The sequence below is a fragment of the Orycteropus afer genome, unplaced genomic scaffold (genome assembly GCF_000298275.1).
Source record: "Orycteropus afer afer isolate SDZICR_OR568_19922 unplaced genomic scaffold, OryAfe1.0 scaffold00033, whole genome shotgun sequence".
In the NCBI taxonomy this organism is placed as follows: domain Eukaryota; kingdom Metazoa; phylum Chordata; class Mammalia; order Tubulidentata; family Orycteropodidae; genus Orycteropus; species Orycteropus afer.
The window spans coordinates 11,099,863-11,116,235 of NW_006921620.1; the positions used below are offsets into that span (position 1 = coordinate 11,099,863).

The following is a 16,373-nucleotide window of genomic DNA, read 5'->3' on the forward strand; positions in this document are numbered from 1 at the left end:
CTGTAATAGTAGTAGTAGTTGTTGTTGTTGTTATGTGCCATCGAGTCAGACCCAATTCATAGAGACCCCTCCTTGGGTTTCCGAAGCAGTATCACTATGGAAGTAGATTGCCTCATCTTCCTTCCGAGAAGTGGCTGGTAGGTTTGAACCACCACCTTCTGGTTAGCAGTCAAGTGCCTTAGGCACTATGCTACCAGAGCTAGGAGACTTTAATATACCACTTTCAAAGAGGGACAGGTCAACTAGAAAAAAACTCAACAAAGATACAGAAGAACTCAACAATACAATCAACCAACTCAACCTCATAGACATATGCAGAGCATTTCATCCAAAAAAAAGCACAATTCACATTCTTCTCCAGTGCGCATGGATCCTTCTCCAAAATAGACCATATGTTAGGACATAAAAGAAGCCTCAATAAATTTAAAAGCATTGAAATACTACAAGGCATCTTCTTAGACCACAATGCTATAAAATTAGAAATTAATAATAGGAAGATCAAGGAAAAAACATCAAACATATGGAAGCTAAACAAGTCACTGCTCAAAAATGACTGGGTAATAGAAGATATAAAAACTGAAATAAAAAAAATTCCTAGAGACAAATGAGAATGAAGATACATCATACAAAAACCTATGGGATAGAGAGTAAGCAGTACTCAGAGGACAGTTTATAGCAATAAATCCATACATCAAAAAGAGGAAAGAAACAAAATCAACACTCTAACTCATCAGCTCCAACAACTAGAAACAGAACAACAAAAGAATCCTACAGTATCTAGAAGTAAGGAAATAATAAAGATAAGAGCAGAAATAAATGAAACAGCAAATGAACAAAAAAACACAGAGAAAATAAACAAAACAAAAAGTTGGTTCTTCAAAAAGATGAATAAAATCGATAAACCATTGTCAGATCTAACAAAAGAAAAGAGAAAATCCAAATCACAAGAATTGTAAACGTAAAAGGTGTCATCACAAGAGAACCAACCGAAATAAAAAAAAATACTGACAGAATATTATGAAAAACTGTACTCTAATAGATTTGAGAATCTAGAAGAGACAGAGTCACAAGAATTACAAGACCTATCTGAACTATCCCACTCAGAGATAAAATACTTGAACAGACCTATACCAAAAGAAGAAGTTGAACAGGACTTAAAAAAAAAAAAAAAAAAAAAAGCAAAGAAAAGTCCTGGCCCTGATGGCTTCACTGGAGAATCTTATCAAATATTCAGAGAAGAGTTGACACATATGCTACTCAAGCAATTCCAGAACATAGAAAAAGATGGAATACTCCCAAACTTATTTTATGAAGCAAGCACAATACTAATACCAAAACCAGGGTAAGACACCACTAGAAAAGAAAACTGAAGACCAATATCCCTCAGGAACATAGATGCAAAAATCTTTAACAAAATCCTAGCCAACAGAATCCAACAACATATCAAAAAATTAATAAACCTAGACCAAGTGGGATTCATACCAGATTTACAAGGGTGGTTCAACATCAGAAAAACAATCAATGTAATAAACCACATAAACAAAATAAAATAAAAGAATCATATGATTATATCAATCTATGCAGAAAAGGCATTTGATAAAATCCAACATTCATTCCTGTTCAGAACTCTCAGCAAAATAGGGATAGAAGGGAAATTCCTCAACATAATAAAGGGCATATATATATGCAAAGCCAATGGCCAACATCATTATTAATGGAGACTCAAGGCATTTCCCTTATGAACAGGAACCAGACACGGATGTACTCTATCACCACTTCTATTTAACACTGTATTGGAAGTCCTGGCCAGGGCAATAAGGCAAGAAAGAGAAATAATAGGCAAACAAATTGGGAAAGAGGAACTAAAACTATATCTATTTATAGATGATATGATCCTGTACATAGAAAACCCAAGGGACTCAATGAAAAACTACTGGAACTAATAGAGAGGTTCATCAGCAAAATAGCAGGATACAAGGTCAACATACAAAAATCAGCTGGATTCCTCTACACCAACAAAGAGTCCTCTGATAAAGAAATAAGGGAAACAATACCATTTACAGCTACTAAAAAGATAAAATATCTAGGAATAAACCTCACCCGAGACACAAAAGACCTATACAAAGAAAATTATAAAATACTGCTACAAGAGACAACAAGGGCACTACATAAATGGAAGAACCTACTTTGCTTGTGGATAGGTAGACTGAATATTGTGAAAATGTCAATACTATCTAAAGCAATCTACACATTTAACGCAATCCTAATCCAGAGTCCAACAAAATTTTTTAAGGACATGAAAGTCCAATTACTAACTTCATATGGAAAGGAAAGATATTTCACATAAGCAGAATATTTCCAAAGAAAAACAAAGTGGGAGGGCTCACACTCCTGGATCTTAAGAACTACTATACAGCCACAGTAGTCAGAACAGCATAGTATTGGTACAAGATGGACAGACAGACCAATGGAACAGAATCGAAAGTCCAGATATAGACCCATACATCTATGGAAACCTGATCTTTGACAAAGGTCCAAAACCCATTAAATAGGGAAGAGACAGCCTCTTTAACAAACGGTGCTGGCAAAACTGGATATCCACCCGCAGAAAAATGAAACGAAACCCATACTTCACTCCATACACAAAAACAAACTCAAGCTATATCAGAGACTTAAATGTAAAACCCAAAACTATAAAATTTCATCAAAGATAAAATAGGGGCAAATCTTGGAGCCCTGATTTACAGCATAAATAGACTATCAAGCATAATCCAGAATGTGCAGGAGGTAGAAGAGAAGCTAGATGACTGGGACCTTTTAAAAATTAAATTCTTGTGCACCTCAAAAGACTTCATCAAAAGGGTAAAAAGAGAACCTAGAGTTTGGGAGAAAATATTTGCCTATGACACATCTGATAAAGGACTTATCTCAAATCTACAGAAAACTTCAACACCTCAACACCAAAAAGACAAATATCTCAGTTCACAAATGGGCAAAAGACTTGAACAGACACTTCACCAAAGAAGATATGCTGGCAGCCAGCAAACACATGAGAAATTGCTCGTGATCCTTAGTCATTCGAGAGATGCAAATCAAAACAACAATGTGATATCATCTCACCCCAGCAATAATAGCAAAGTTCAACAGGTCAGAAAATAACAAATGCTGGCAAGGTTGCAGAGAGATTGGAACTCTTGTGCACTACTGGTGGGATTGTAAAATGGTACAACCATTGTGGCAAAAGTTATGGCGTTTTCTTAAAAAACTGAAAACAGAAATACCATTTTCCCAGCAATTCCATTACTAAAGTGGTGAGAGAAAGCACATGAACAGACATATGTACGCCTATGTCATTGCAGCACAATTCGCTATAGCAAAGAGATGGAAACAACCTAATGCCCATCAACAGATAAGTGGAAAACCAAATAATGGTACATGCACACAATGGAATACTATGCTACATTAAAGAATAATGAGGGACACATGAATCATCTCACAACATGGATGAACCCGGAGGACTCTATGGTGAATGAAATAAGTCAATCACAGAAAGACAAGTACTGTATGAGCCCATTACTGTAAAAAGACAAAGAAGGGTTTGCTTGGGAAAGGGAACTCACTTTGTAGGTTACCAGGATGGGGAAGGAAGGGGAGGGATTAATTTTGGGCTAGTTGGGGCCCACGCACTGACATAGTTAAGGGAGGGATATGTGGAAAGGATCTGTGACCACCATGATAACATTAGGAAATGGGAGGACACCGAATTGCACACATAAGAGATAGACAACAGATGCTAATGCCAACCAATGTGTCCACAATACTGCATTACCATTAACATCAAACACCAGGCTACAGATAGACACATAAACACCTGAGAGGATCAGATGGCATTCAGTGAACAGGTGAACAGGAGAATACTCTAGACCAAGATAGATTCAGTGGAGGCTAATCTTGCACAGACACCAGTGATACAAAATACCTGCAATCCTTACAGAAACAATAGACGACAGACACAGAGTCTGTGAGGGATTCTTCATAGACACCCAGACACTATGGGAGAGAGATCCAATAGATCTACCGTCTCAGGACCATAGTACTGGGGGACACCAGACTCAATTGGCACAAAAAAATACATAAAAGCCTTGTTCCACATCCTACATTGGTGAGTAGCGACTGGGATCTTAAAAGCTTTCAAGCGGCCATCTAAGTAAGATGCAGCTAATGGTGTCCTAGCATCAGAAGCAAAGAAGAGTGCAAAAAAACATGGGCATTTGGAAGCAATCAGCCCTAGGACATGATGGCCTTGAGATCAGAAGATCTAGATGGTGCCTGGCTACCAATGCCAACCACTCAGGAAAGGATCAAATCTGGAGATCCTGGATAGAGTGGGAGGAAAAACATGTAACAAAATCCAAAAACTCAATAATGACCAGAATTACTGGTCAGATGGAGTCTGATGAGACCCCCAATACTATGGCCCTCGAATACATTCTGTGCCTGGAATAAAACTCACTCTCAGGGGTTGGCTCTCAGCCCAACAGTTAACAAGATGTACACGCAGACCACTCAACCCAGGATGACGCACCCACATACTCTATGGTAATACATACCTTAGAGCAATAGATGACGGGGCACCAGTGGGGCAACATTCGAATCAAGGAAATGCACGAAAAACAGGATTGCATAACTATGAGGGGCACAGAGGCAGGATTACTGGGCAAGGAGGGGAGGAGACTGGGTTAGGGTGGGGCATGGTAAATGGGGAGTGAACCTACATGTACACATAACATTGAATGTAAAACAGGCTCTTAAATAAAAATAAATAAATAAATAAATAATTTTAAGTACTTATTTACCCTAAGGCATTCGACTGCTAACTAGAAGGCTAGCGGTTCAAACCCACCAGCCACTCGTCAGAAGGAAGGCTGGGCAGTCTACTTCCCTAGTGATACTGCCTTGGAAATCCAAGGAGGGGTCGCTATGATTTGGATCTGACTCTATGGAAGTGCATTGCATTGTTTGCATGACGCAAAAGGAGCTCTGATAGCACAGTGCCTAAGGTATCTGACTGTTAACCAGAAGGTTGATGTTTCAAACCCACCAACCAGTCCCTGGAATCAAGACTGGGAAATCCACTTCCTTAAAGATTTACTGCCTCAGAAATGGGGGTCACTACGAGTTGGAATTGACTCCACGGTAGTGAGTTTTTTGGTACTATGCAAGAAGATAAAAAGATAAGTAAAATATATCCTCTGTCCACTCTTATGAAGCAACTATCTTAGACAAGTCACTTAACTCCACAATAGTTGTTTCCATTTTATGTATAATATAATGTGATTGCAATAGTTGATGCTTGAGACAGATCGCCAGGAAAAAAAAAAAAAAAATTCTTATGAGTATGAGCCTTCACTACCTTTGATTTTTTGGGGGAAAACAATGGAAAAAAAAAAGAGGGTAGATTAGATGAAGAAAAGCCCAGAGAATGAAGTTAATATTTTGAAAGCTAGCCATGAACCAGTGGTGACTCTGATATTTTTAACTGAGATTAATCTGCAATACGGTTAATATTCATGTGACAAATTACCTGTTGACTACTGAGTTATAATTCCTACCTACAAGAGAGGTAAATATGTTTAGGCATTCTAAAGCAAAATCAAATTCATAATACTGATTTAGATAAAATGAGTAATTTATCTTTCTGTAAACATGTTTGCTTCTTGTTCTCAGAATTAATATTCTCAGAGTTAATATTCTTTGTAACGTAGTATCCTTCTCTAATAGTATTCCAATTTGAGGAGTCCTTGGTACTTGTAACAGGATGATGCCTCACACAGGACTAGTCAATGACCATTTCTAAGAACAAAATGATTTTAAATCTGATGTAATTCATAGTAAATGAACTAATTATTAATTCTGAATAGACTTTCACTAGAGCTTTTCTTAAAAAGCACAAGTAAATTTTATTCTATTTGCTCCACCATAGTGGAGAATTGACTCTAAGTATGACCAAAGTATGCATCTTTGAATACAGATTGTAAACATGACTTACGCAAAATTCTGAATATCTCTCATTATTACATTCCCCTAATCTCCATACACAAGAGTGCCTGTTGTTCAGGACATAGAAAATTTAGTGCATTATAATGCTACTTACTTGAATAGACTACATTTCAAAGATATTAACACTGTGAACAAGAAGCACTTCTGCATCAACAAAGGTAAATTTCTCATTTTTTATCCAAATCATTATTTTTATATGTATGTATGTGTAAATATATATTTTACTTTGAAAGCCTGAATTAGACAAAACAATTATGAAATTTTTAAATTTGCATTTGCAAATTTCAAGAACATTCTAATGATTTAAACTAGGGGGCCATACATTAATAGTCTCATCTCCTAAAATCTGGTGCATTACAACTCCATATTTTCTTATGGTTCCATTTTACCTCCTCTGGGACAGCTCTTATATTAACAAAGCCTTTTCTGAAGATGATGAACACGCGCCGGGCTCCACAACGTAAAGCGGATGTTGCACAGTCAAAGGCAGTGTCTCCAGCTCCAAGTACAATCACGGCTCCCCGTATCGATGGCAATGGAGAGTGACAGGCACACATTCCTGAATGATGAAAGGAAAACCCCATTTTCAAGTAGAGAAACCATTTCTGCATGACAGCTCAAAAGATACTTGTACTCAAAGCAGTGTAAAATTGCATCTTGCAGTTTTCGAGGATGGAGTGTCACTATCAAATTATTCTGCTTCATTGAAAGACAGTTTTATTCCCATTTTAAAAATATGCTCATATATGTAATTTCATAGTCAGTACCTTTAGCAGCACTGCCTCCTTTTTTCCTTCTAGAAGGATCACTACAACACATTCTGAAGAGTCTAGGTCATAACAAACTGGAATCAATCAATTAAAACTCTCTTTGTTAACATTGTGGTGAGTACTTTACCTTAGTATCACTAAACTTCTGTTTGTCAGGAAAAACAAAAAAAGACCCTTAGTATCCAGGTTAATGATTTGAAGCAATTCATTCATTACTTCATTTATGTATTATAAGCTTTCTAACATATGGCTTTGTTATGTATGGCATACTAAGCTTTCAAATTTAAGTAATGAATAATTAACTGAATATAAGTGAAGAATTATTTAGATTTTTTTTCTTACTATAGTCAAAATAAAACTTTCTCATGTTACTGGTTTTCCTGGGTTTAGTTTACAAACTTGGCCAATAAAAGAAATATGACTTTCTTGTGTCCACTTCTCAAGGGAATCTATATAAAGATTTGTTATGCATATGATGAACTCTATGAAAATATAAAAAGTGTTCTCTATATATTAGATAGTGTTCTATCATGAGATTAAACTGTTGATAAGATAAATTACTATAATTTTGAAATGGTACTATGGATAAAATAGACCTATAATCTCCATAAATGTTATCATTTTTGCTTGGAAGAGTTCCTACTGGGGATTATACAATCATCACTCTGTAATTCTCAAGTGTATGCTATATGACTGTGATCTTTTTCAATACAAAGCATCTAGCTTTTCTGAAAGGAAGAAAGTAGACATGCCATACATCTTTAGCTTTAAACTTATATAGATAGATCCAATATAGAAAGTTTCTGATCTTTTTAAATTTTGGGAGAAAAATGTATGCCATTTTTCTGCACATAAGTAGATGCTAAGATAGTTGAAAGTCAGACTTCTTTAAAAATAAATGAATAGAGGATTTAGGTCATCGTGTTTTTGAAAAAATATTATAGCAGCTTCATCACTAAGACCATGACTCTGGCCAAGGCTTAGTATGGTACTGACTCAGCTCTAGGTTGTTTTCCTTAAGGTGTATCAAGTACTATTATTTAGACCTTTTGTAGAGTGTTTAAGTTCATAAAATTACAGTTTCATCAGAGACCTTGAATCTTTCTGCATGCATGGACACAAATCATTTAAGATGTTCTATTTCTCCTATAAGTCCTGATACATGCCACAACAAGGATGAACCTAGAAAATATAATGCTGAGTAAAATAAGCCCATCACAATAAAGACAAACATTGTATGATTTCATATTGTATGAAACACATAGGCAAATGTATAGAGATCAGGGAGTAATTGTAGTTACCAGGGGCAGAAAGGAAGAAGAAATAGGGAAGTCTTTGTTTAGCTTGCACCAAGTTTCTGTTTATGGGGATGGCAATGGATGTTGGTGATAGTTTCACAATAAGTGAAAAAGTTGGATTGGCAAATGTTGTGTGACCTATATTTTACAATTAAAAAAATAAGAAGAAAACATAGTTTAGTTCCTAAACTAAAGCTCTAACCATTTCTCTCAAGAATATCTTCTAATGTTTGTTACAGACTCTCTTACTTTGCAGTAATTTTTAATGACGCAGTTTATATCATACCTGAAAACCACTTATGATGATATTGATTGGAACAATGGATAAATAGATGATTCTGGCAAAATGTCATATCACGATATTTTACTTCACTTGAGTGCTATTCAAGGAAACAATCTGAGATCTGAACAATATCCTACTGAGCTTATATGCAATGTAATGCAGCATACATTCAATAACATAGGTACTATAAGAATAAAAGACAATATGCTATACCTGGTTTACTGGCTTTGGCTACAAGTGGCAAAAAGTCTTTGGACGTGTAAAATCCCTGGTCCTGTGTCAGGCCTTGGAAGATATGGTCTTTATTTGGTTCTGGCAAACCTAAGTAATAAAATGTTTATAAAATACAATTAGTAGGAAGAGGAACTTACTATACTAGGTATTAAAACAAAGTAGAATGCTTTAACCAGTTAAAGTTCTGACAGGAAAAAAAAAATCTATGGATGAATTAACGGAAGAAAAACAATGTGTTACATTAACAAAGCACACTTTTAATATGTGATGAAGCACATATCACAAATCACATATGCATGCACACATGTACAAAGAAACATATATGGATACAAAAATACACAAAACATACACATGTAATATTAAGGGGAAAATCAAGTATATTATTTCATCATATTATAGAGAAAAATAAGTATTAAATAGGATAAAGTAATAAATATTTAAAAACCATTAAAAAAAACCTAGAACTGTGGAGGTGTATTTATCTAATTCTTAAATGTGAAAAATAATTTAAAGAAAAAAAACAATGTGGGAGAAAAACTAAAAAAAAAAAAAAAAGAAAATATTGTATTTTACCACAAAAAATCAGCTACTACCTCATCTCAAAATTATTATGGAAAGTAAATGATTAACAAGAAAAAACATATTTTGAAAATAAAATTGCTATAAAAAGAAGTTTCTCAAATATTAATAAGGAGCATGATAGCAATAAGAAATATATACAAAAGATAATGAAAGTTGAGAGGAAAGAACACAATCTTAACTCCATTAGTAAATAAAGGATAGCAACTAAAAACAATATTAAAGCAAACACTACAATAAATACATAAGTAAATAAATAAACTAGGAGAATACTTAAATATCCACAGGCTGATTAAATGGTTCCTACTAAAAAACAAATCAAAAGAAAACAACAAAAACCAGTATTTGAAAATTTTGGTGTCAGATTGTGGTAAAAACAATAGTATTAAATGAACTAGCAAGATACAAAACTGTTTAGTATGATTCAAATTTCATATAAAAATATATAAACTACATAGTTTGAGCAGTGAGATTATGGATTTGTTGTTATTATTATTATTTATTTTCCAAGTTTTCTAGAACACACATGCATTTCTATATAATTAGGAAAGAATTATAAAATTTTGAACAGAAAATGAGTAGCAGATTAATACTTTTCCCCAAATTAAAAATGAAGCAAACACTGTACTAACCACATCACCATAGGAAAATGGAGAATTAATTCATCTCAATTCTATAAACACAGGAGAAAATACATAGTTTAATTTTATTTACTCTCCAAAACTCATTCTCCAATGAGCTATTCTAGAGAGGTAAGAGCTCATTTTATAGGTAAATGAAATGCTGCTAGTAGATAGACAAATAATCAGTGTGGTCAAGGAACACTTTGGCTATGTGAGACAAGGTAGAGGATATGTTTGAGTTCAAAGCTGAACATACTTGTAAGTTGAGTGTATAATCAGCAACAAACCACTGCTGTCTCTTCAAATCACACTAAACATTTTTCTTCTCTGTCCAGGAGCCCTTCATATCCCCTTCCAAAGAGATTTACTCTTTGCTTATAAATTATTTTAAGATCTTTCTTTTTTTAAATATCTAATTTATCAAAAGAAGTCACTTGCCTTGGCTTGGCTTGGCTTCTCTATAAATTAAATGGGGATAAAATATATGGTCATTTTTTGATAAAGAGGAATATTCTTAGATATATCGGAAAATTAGAAACCATTAGCTAAATATGTGGTTATCTATGGGAAATTTTAGAAAGCCAGGGGGCAGTGGAGAAAGGGAATTACATGACAGCAGATGACTGTGTACTTAAAAACTCTAATGTCAAAATGATTTTCCCTGAAATCTATTAAAGGATGATTGTAATTTTACCTACACTTGATTAGTCAAACCAACATATGCATATGCAACATACCTAGATTTAAACAAGGACCCAAGTACCCTCTCTCCTATTATTATATAATAAAAATGATCTATGTTGTAAATGGCATTTCATATTCTTGCTTCAAATGACCATAAACAACCTGCAGTGCTACACAATTTCCGAATTATAAAATAAGCAAAAATCTGTAAGGCAGATCAAAAACATGGCTTAGAGAAGGTAAGTGGTGGATGAGATTGCTACAGCAGCTACACTCCGTCTCAAATCCAACCGATGGAAACTTCTGATCTGAGTTATTTAACTCTTTGCCACACTAAGGCTGAGAGAACACTTTACATATGCAATTATTTTCTATAAACTCACCACTAAAATAATTACTATCTAAAGAAGTACAAAAGCGAACAGTGGTAAAGTACTCAGCTGTGAACCAAAAGATTAGCAGTTTGAACCCACCAGTCGCTTCGTGAGAAATATGTGGCAGTCGGCTTCCCTAAAAATTACAGGCTTGGAACCCTCAACAAGAAATTTTACTCTGTCCTATAGGGGTGCTGTGAGTCAGAACTGACTTGACGGCAACGGCTTTATACCCACACAGATTTTCAAAAGAAAAAAGCTTTGGTAAAATTTAACTTTCTTTTTTTTTTTTTAATTTAACTTAAGACACTGATAAGGTCAATTGAGTTCCACCTGTGCTTTCACCCCACTTTACATTATCATTGCAATCAATTTAACATTTACTAGGTCAGAAGATGGGGCAATCTACTTCCATAGTGATACTGCCTCAGAAACCCAAGAAGGGGTCACTATGAGTCGTGTCCAACTTGACGGCACATAACAACAATAACAACAACAGGTCAGATTATCCTGTAATGTTCGAGAGGACACCTGTTAGATGTTTTGACATATAGATATTAGTTTAAGGAGAGAAAAAATGAGCCAGCAACTTGTATTATGGATCACATTACATGTACATCCCATATAGCCACACCTCAAGTCACAGACGTGTTTAGAGTTTCAAGGTCTGAGTGGATAGAGTCCTTGCACTCCACAGGAAGGTTATCCCTTCTGGTGTAGTAAAATTGCATCCGAAGCTTTCCTTACCAACCATTAAATAGTCCAGCCTAACTGTACTCCATTGTCTGCTAAATATGATGCTTTGTGGTAGACCATAGCAGGGACTTTATTATCAGACAGACTTTGGTGGGAGTCTTTCCTCTCCCATTGATCAGCTATGTGACCTTGTGTAAATTTCTGTGATAGATTTATATGTCTCTTGGCTAGGCGTGTTGTTGTTGTTATGTGCCATCGAGTCGGACCCAACTCGTAGTGACCCTTCCTTGAGTTTCTGAAGTGGTATCACTATGGAAGCACATTGCCCAACCTTCCTTCCCAGGAGTGGCTGGTGGGTTTGAACTGCCAGCCTTCTGGTTAGGAGTCAAGTGCCTTAGGAACTATGCTACCAGAACTCCCCTTGGCTAGGCTACTGCACTATTATTCAATCACTAATCTGGGTGTTGCCCTGAATGTATCTTGTCGATGTAGTTGTAAAGGAGTTGGATTAAGTCTCCTGTAATCCATTCAAAGATTTAAGAGTAAATCCGAATTTTCCCTGAGGAAGAAGAAATTCTGCCTCAATACTGTAATATCAGGTCCTATCTGCAAATTTCCAGTCTGCCAGTATGCCCTAAAATTTCAAACTTGCCAGTGTCCATAGTCAGGTAAGCAATTCCTTGAAAGCTTTCTCTCTCTTTCTCCCTCTCTATTTATATACATCCTATCCTACTGATTCTGTTTTCTAGACAGTTCCTTAATCTCCCTGACCTTCAACTACTTCATTGCTAAAGTAGGGATAATAATTATACTTTCATCATAGATGTGAGATTTAAAAGAGATTCATATATTTATGTATACAGATAGATAGACAGGCAGACATATACACAGCATTGAGACTTGGCATACAATAAATGCTCAATAAACATTAGATAGATGTATTCTGTAGTTTATAAATTCTTTCAAACTTCACAAACAAATGCAAGGAAGAATAAAGCTTAAATCAAAGTAAAGTATTAAACCCTAGTAAATTTAAACAAAGTGCTACAAAAAGAAAAGAAAACTGAGGCAACCTTAAGTGAAATATAAAAGATAATGAAACTTGCTAATACTCAGCTACCAAAGAAACATTTCCCTGCATATTAATAAATAAAGTAAGTGTCTATACCAGGATGATTTCAAAATGACACTGAAATGGCTTTTTAATTCACCGTTCACTGAGAAGAAGGAAGTTTGTGAATAACGAGGAATTGGCAAAGATCTGACAAAATAGTTCAGTGTAGCACAGGGATCGTGTTCTTTGTCTCTCTAGAAATCTATATACTTTCTTTGTTCCCCTAGAAAAATTACTGCATTCTTTTGTATTTCAAAATTTATTTATAAAAGGAACATCTCCTTAATAGCTATTGAAGATGATAATTTTCAAGTTCTCTGTAACAAAAATGAATTTTTCAAGGCAGCTTATGTTACATGAAGCCCTGGTACTGCAGGAGTTAAGTGCTCAGATGCTAACCAAAAGGTCAGCTTTTCAAACCATGTGGCAGATGAGGCAGTTAGCTTCCATAAAGATTTATAGCCTTGGAAATCCATGAGGGAGTTCTACTCTGTCCCATAGGCTCTCTCTGAGTTGGATTCAACTCAATGGCAGTGGTGTTATTGTTTGTTTGTTTGTTTGTTTTCACTTATCTTGCATAAAATTTAACACTTATCTATTATTTAAAACATAATAGGAACTATTCTAATTACATGGCATCTAGGTAGGTGATTGTTGTTGTTGTTGTTGTTATGTGCCGTCGAGTCGCCCCGACTCATAGCGACCCCTCCTTGGGTTTCCGAGGCAGTATCACTACGGAAGTAGGATTGCCCAACCTTCCTTCCGAGGAGTGGCTGGTGGGTTTGAACCGCCAGCCTTCTGGTGAGCAGTCAAGTGCCTTAGGCACTATGATTAGCATATATTAATTCATTTAATTCTCACAACAGCCCTATAAGACAAGTTATATTATTATGATCCCCATTCGAGATATGAGGAAACTGAGACATACAGAGATTAAGTAAATCTGCTGAACAGCATAGTAGAAATGGCATTGCCAATTTCTAATGTGGACAGTCTGTCTATAGACTTCAAAATGCTTCTTTATTCATGCATATGGTTATAATTAAGACTTGCTATAATTCAGCTGCTAACCAAAAGGTCAGTGGTTCAAACCCACCAGCCACTCCACAGGAGAAAGATGAGGTAGTTTGCTTCCATAGAGACTTACACTCTTGGAAACCCAATGGGGCAGTTCCACTCTGTCATAGGATCGCTGAGTCGGAATCAACTCAATGTCAGTGAGTTTGGTTTTTGGGTTTGTCTAAATCAACCATTCAACATATATGTATCAAATTTCATAGTAGAGATTGAGATGTGTACACAGCACAGAACATGTCTGCAGAAAAGTTTCAATCTAGTGGCAGAGTGACTCACAAATCCTTCATGACTGTTTCTCTAGGTTTCATCTTTGTTTTGTGATTATTTTCTGAAGTACAAACCTTTCTGAAATGTTTTCTTTTTTAAGTGTATTGCTCTTGGGTATCTGCTGGTTATTTCTCAATATTTGATATTCTTTGAAATATGTATTCCTGCTTTGTTTTCAAAGCACCTCCCTCTGGAATGACAATAAATAGCAGTAGCATCTATAGTAAACTCTTTCCTTGTGCTCATATTAAGTTTTACACAACTGCAAATAACATTTAACAAGATATTAAATAATATTACATGTTATCATCTAGTAGGTAACACAAGAATAAGCTCGTAAGGCTCAGTCTCCATAGCTAAGATAAAATGTGTTTCTAAATTACTTAAATTCTATAATTTCTGTCTGTTACTTCACCAGGTCAATTCTTCCCTGTTAACTGGATTGAACAATCCTTTGTGTGATGCCTTTTGTTCTTGAAAACCATCTGCTTGAATGGCAGTTAAGCTGTCATGGGAAAGATGGTCAGCTGACACACCTGTCATTGAAGGTACCCTCAGAAACCCCACACAAGTAGAAAGAACAGGACAGGCCACTGTCCTCAGGTTTCTAGCAAAAAGGAGTGGCTTACCAAAAACAACAATGCTCTAGTTCACTGACTTCTCTTCACAGACAAAGCAATTCTTCTTATAACCCACATATGTTTTTTAATAAGATTTTATCAAACAAATATAAGAACACTGATTTATTGACTGACATCAGCAAAATGTAGCTGATGGCCAGTAAGTTTTTCACTTTTCAATGTATTTTTATATCTGAGATTTCTTCCCAAAGAAGAAAGTACAGCATTATCTCAGTCTTCATTTCTAACCCTACGTTGAGGAATAATGTTGCTTTGAGAAGAGGATTATGATGTGTAGCTTGAACATGAATTCATCAAACAAGCTCCCACTGAAGGGCACCAGGCTTACTAACTTCTGTCCATGTCTTTGTAAATTTAGTCCATCTAACAAATGCTTTCTTGTTATGTTAATAAGGTAATCCCAGTGTAGGGCAGTCTTTACACCTAATCACTTTTGAGTTGCAAGAAGTCAAGAATAGACAGAGACACACACAGGGCATACAAAGGGAATATAGATTCCATGTGACGATTGACTGTAAGGCAAAGAATGGCAAGGAATGCCTTAGGCTACTGACAAGCAAGGGAGCAATTGAGGAGAGTTCCTGATTTGGACTTTTAACCTCCAGAACTGTAAGAAAATAAATTTCTGCTTTTTCAAGCCATCCATTGTTTTCTATTATGACAGTACAATGTAACTAAGACAGCATGTAAAGTTCTTTGCACAACTGATAAATAAATATTTTCTGTTACTTCCATTCTCTCCCTAAAAGTCTTTGTTAGATTTAGTACAATGATATATTTAGATATAAATTAAATATTCATCTAATCCATGATACACATAATTAATTTTATTACACAGTTAAATGGTCAGTGCTGGTTAGATGGCCATCACAGTCCATGAAAGGCAGTATCTTTAATTAGAATGAATGGTTATAGCCAGACAAGGGTATTCTTCCAACCCCATTCGATCTACAGATTATCACGGACTCAAACCACATGTGCTTCAAGACCATCAGTGTAACAAGATTAAGGCGCAGAGGCACCTCGGAAGAAAGGCCTGGTGATCTATTTCAGAAAAATCAGCCAATGAAAACCCCATGAAACACAGTTTTAGTCTGACACAACATGAATCAGGGTCAACCCAATAGCAACTGGTATATTTTTTTAAAGTTTAATTCAAATTGGAGCAATAAGAGTAACCCTGTGCCTCAGAGCGCACTAACCTAGGAGTCTAGAGAACTAGGTACACATTTCCACTTTCTAGCCATTACTTAGCCAAAATTGCTTAACACAGTAGTACTACAATTCCTCGATTTTTCAGACTGAAGATAACACTATCTGCTATGCAGGGTAATTCTGAAAATTAGAAAAGTACATATAAATGTACACTGGTAAATATCAAATGATATTCAAAATGTAAATCAGCATTATCATCTTAGTTAAAATATAAAAACAATGGATAATAAAAACTCACATAACACAGATCAAAAATCATGTCAACTAATCATAAGTCATTTAGATGGATGGCTATTTATAAGATGTGTCAATATATGTATATAAATATAAATATATGTATCTATGTATTTATGAATGTATATAGGTATTAAAAAAGGAAAACTATTTCTATATTAAGCTCCAGCAGCTAGGATTATAATATGGAAACAACACATTCCTAAGCAGCATCCCACAACTCT

General features: G+C 35.4%; 1 protein-coding gene across 1 annotated transcript in view; it reads right to left on the bottom strand.

Annotated features, from left to right (window-relative positions):
- DPYD (dihydropyrimidine dehydrogenase) overlaps positions 1-16,373 on the bottom strand; it is a 1,117,863-nt gene that overhangs the window by 686,787 nt on the left and 414,703 nt on the right. Inside the window, exons 8-9 of the mRNA XM_007936128.1 lie at positions 8,625-8,732; positions 6,450-6,619 (exon numbers count right to left, since the gene is read on the bottom strand). Coding sequence (XP_007934319.1) covers positions 6,450-6,619; positions 8,625-8,732 — 278 coding nt within the window. The remainder of the gene's footprint in view (positions 1-6,449; positions 6,620-8,624; positions 8,733-16,373) is intronic.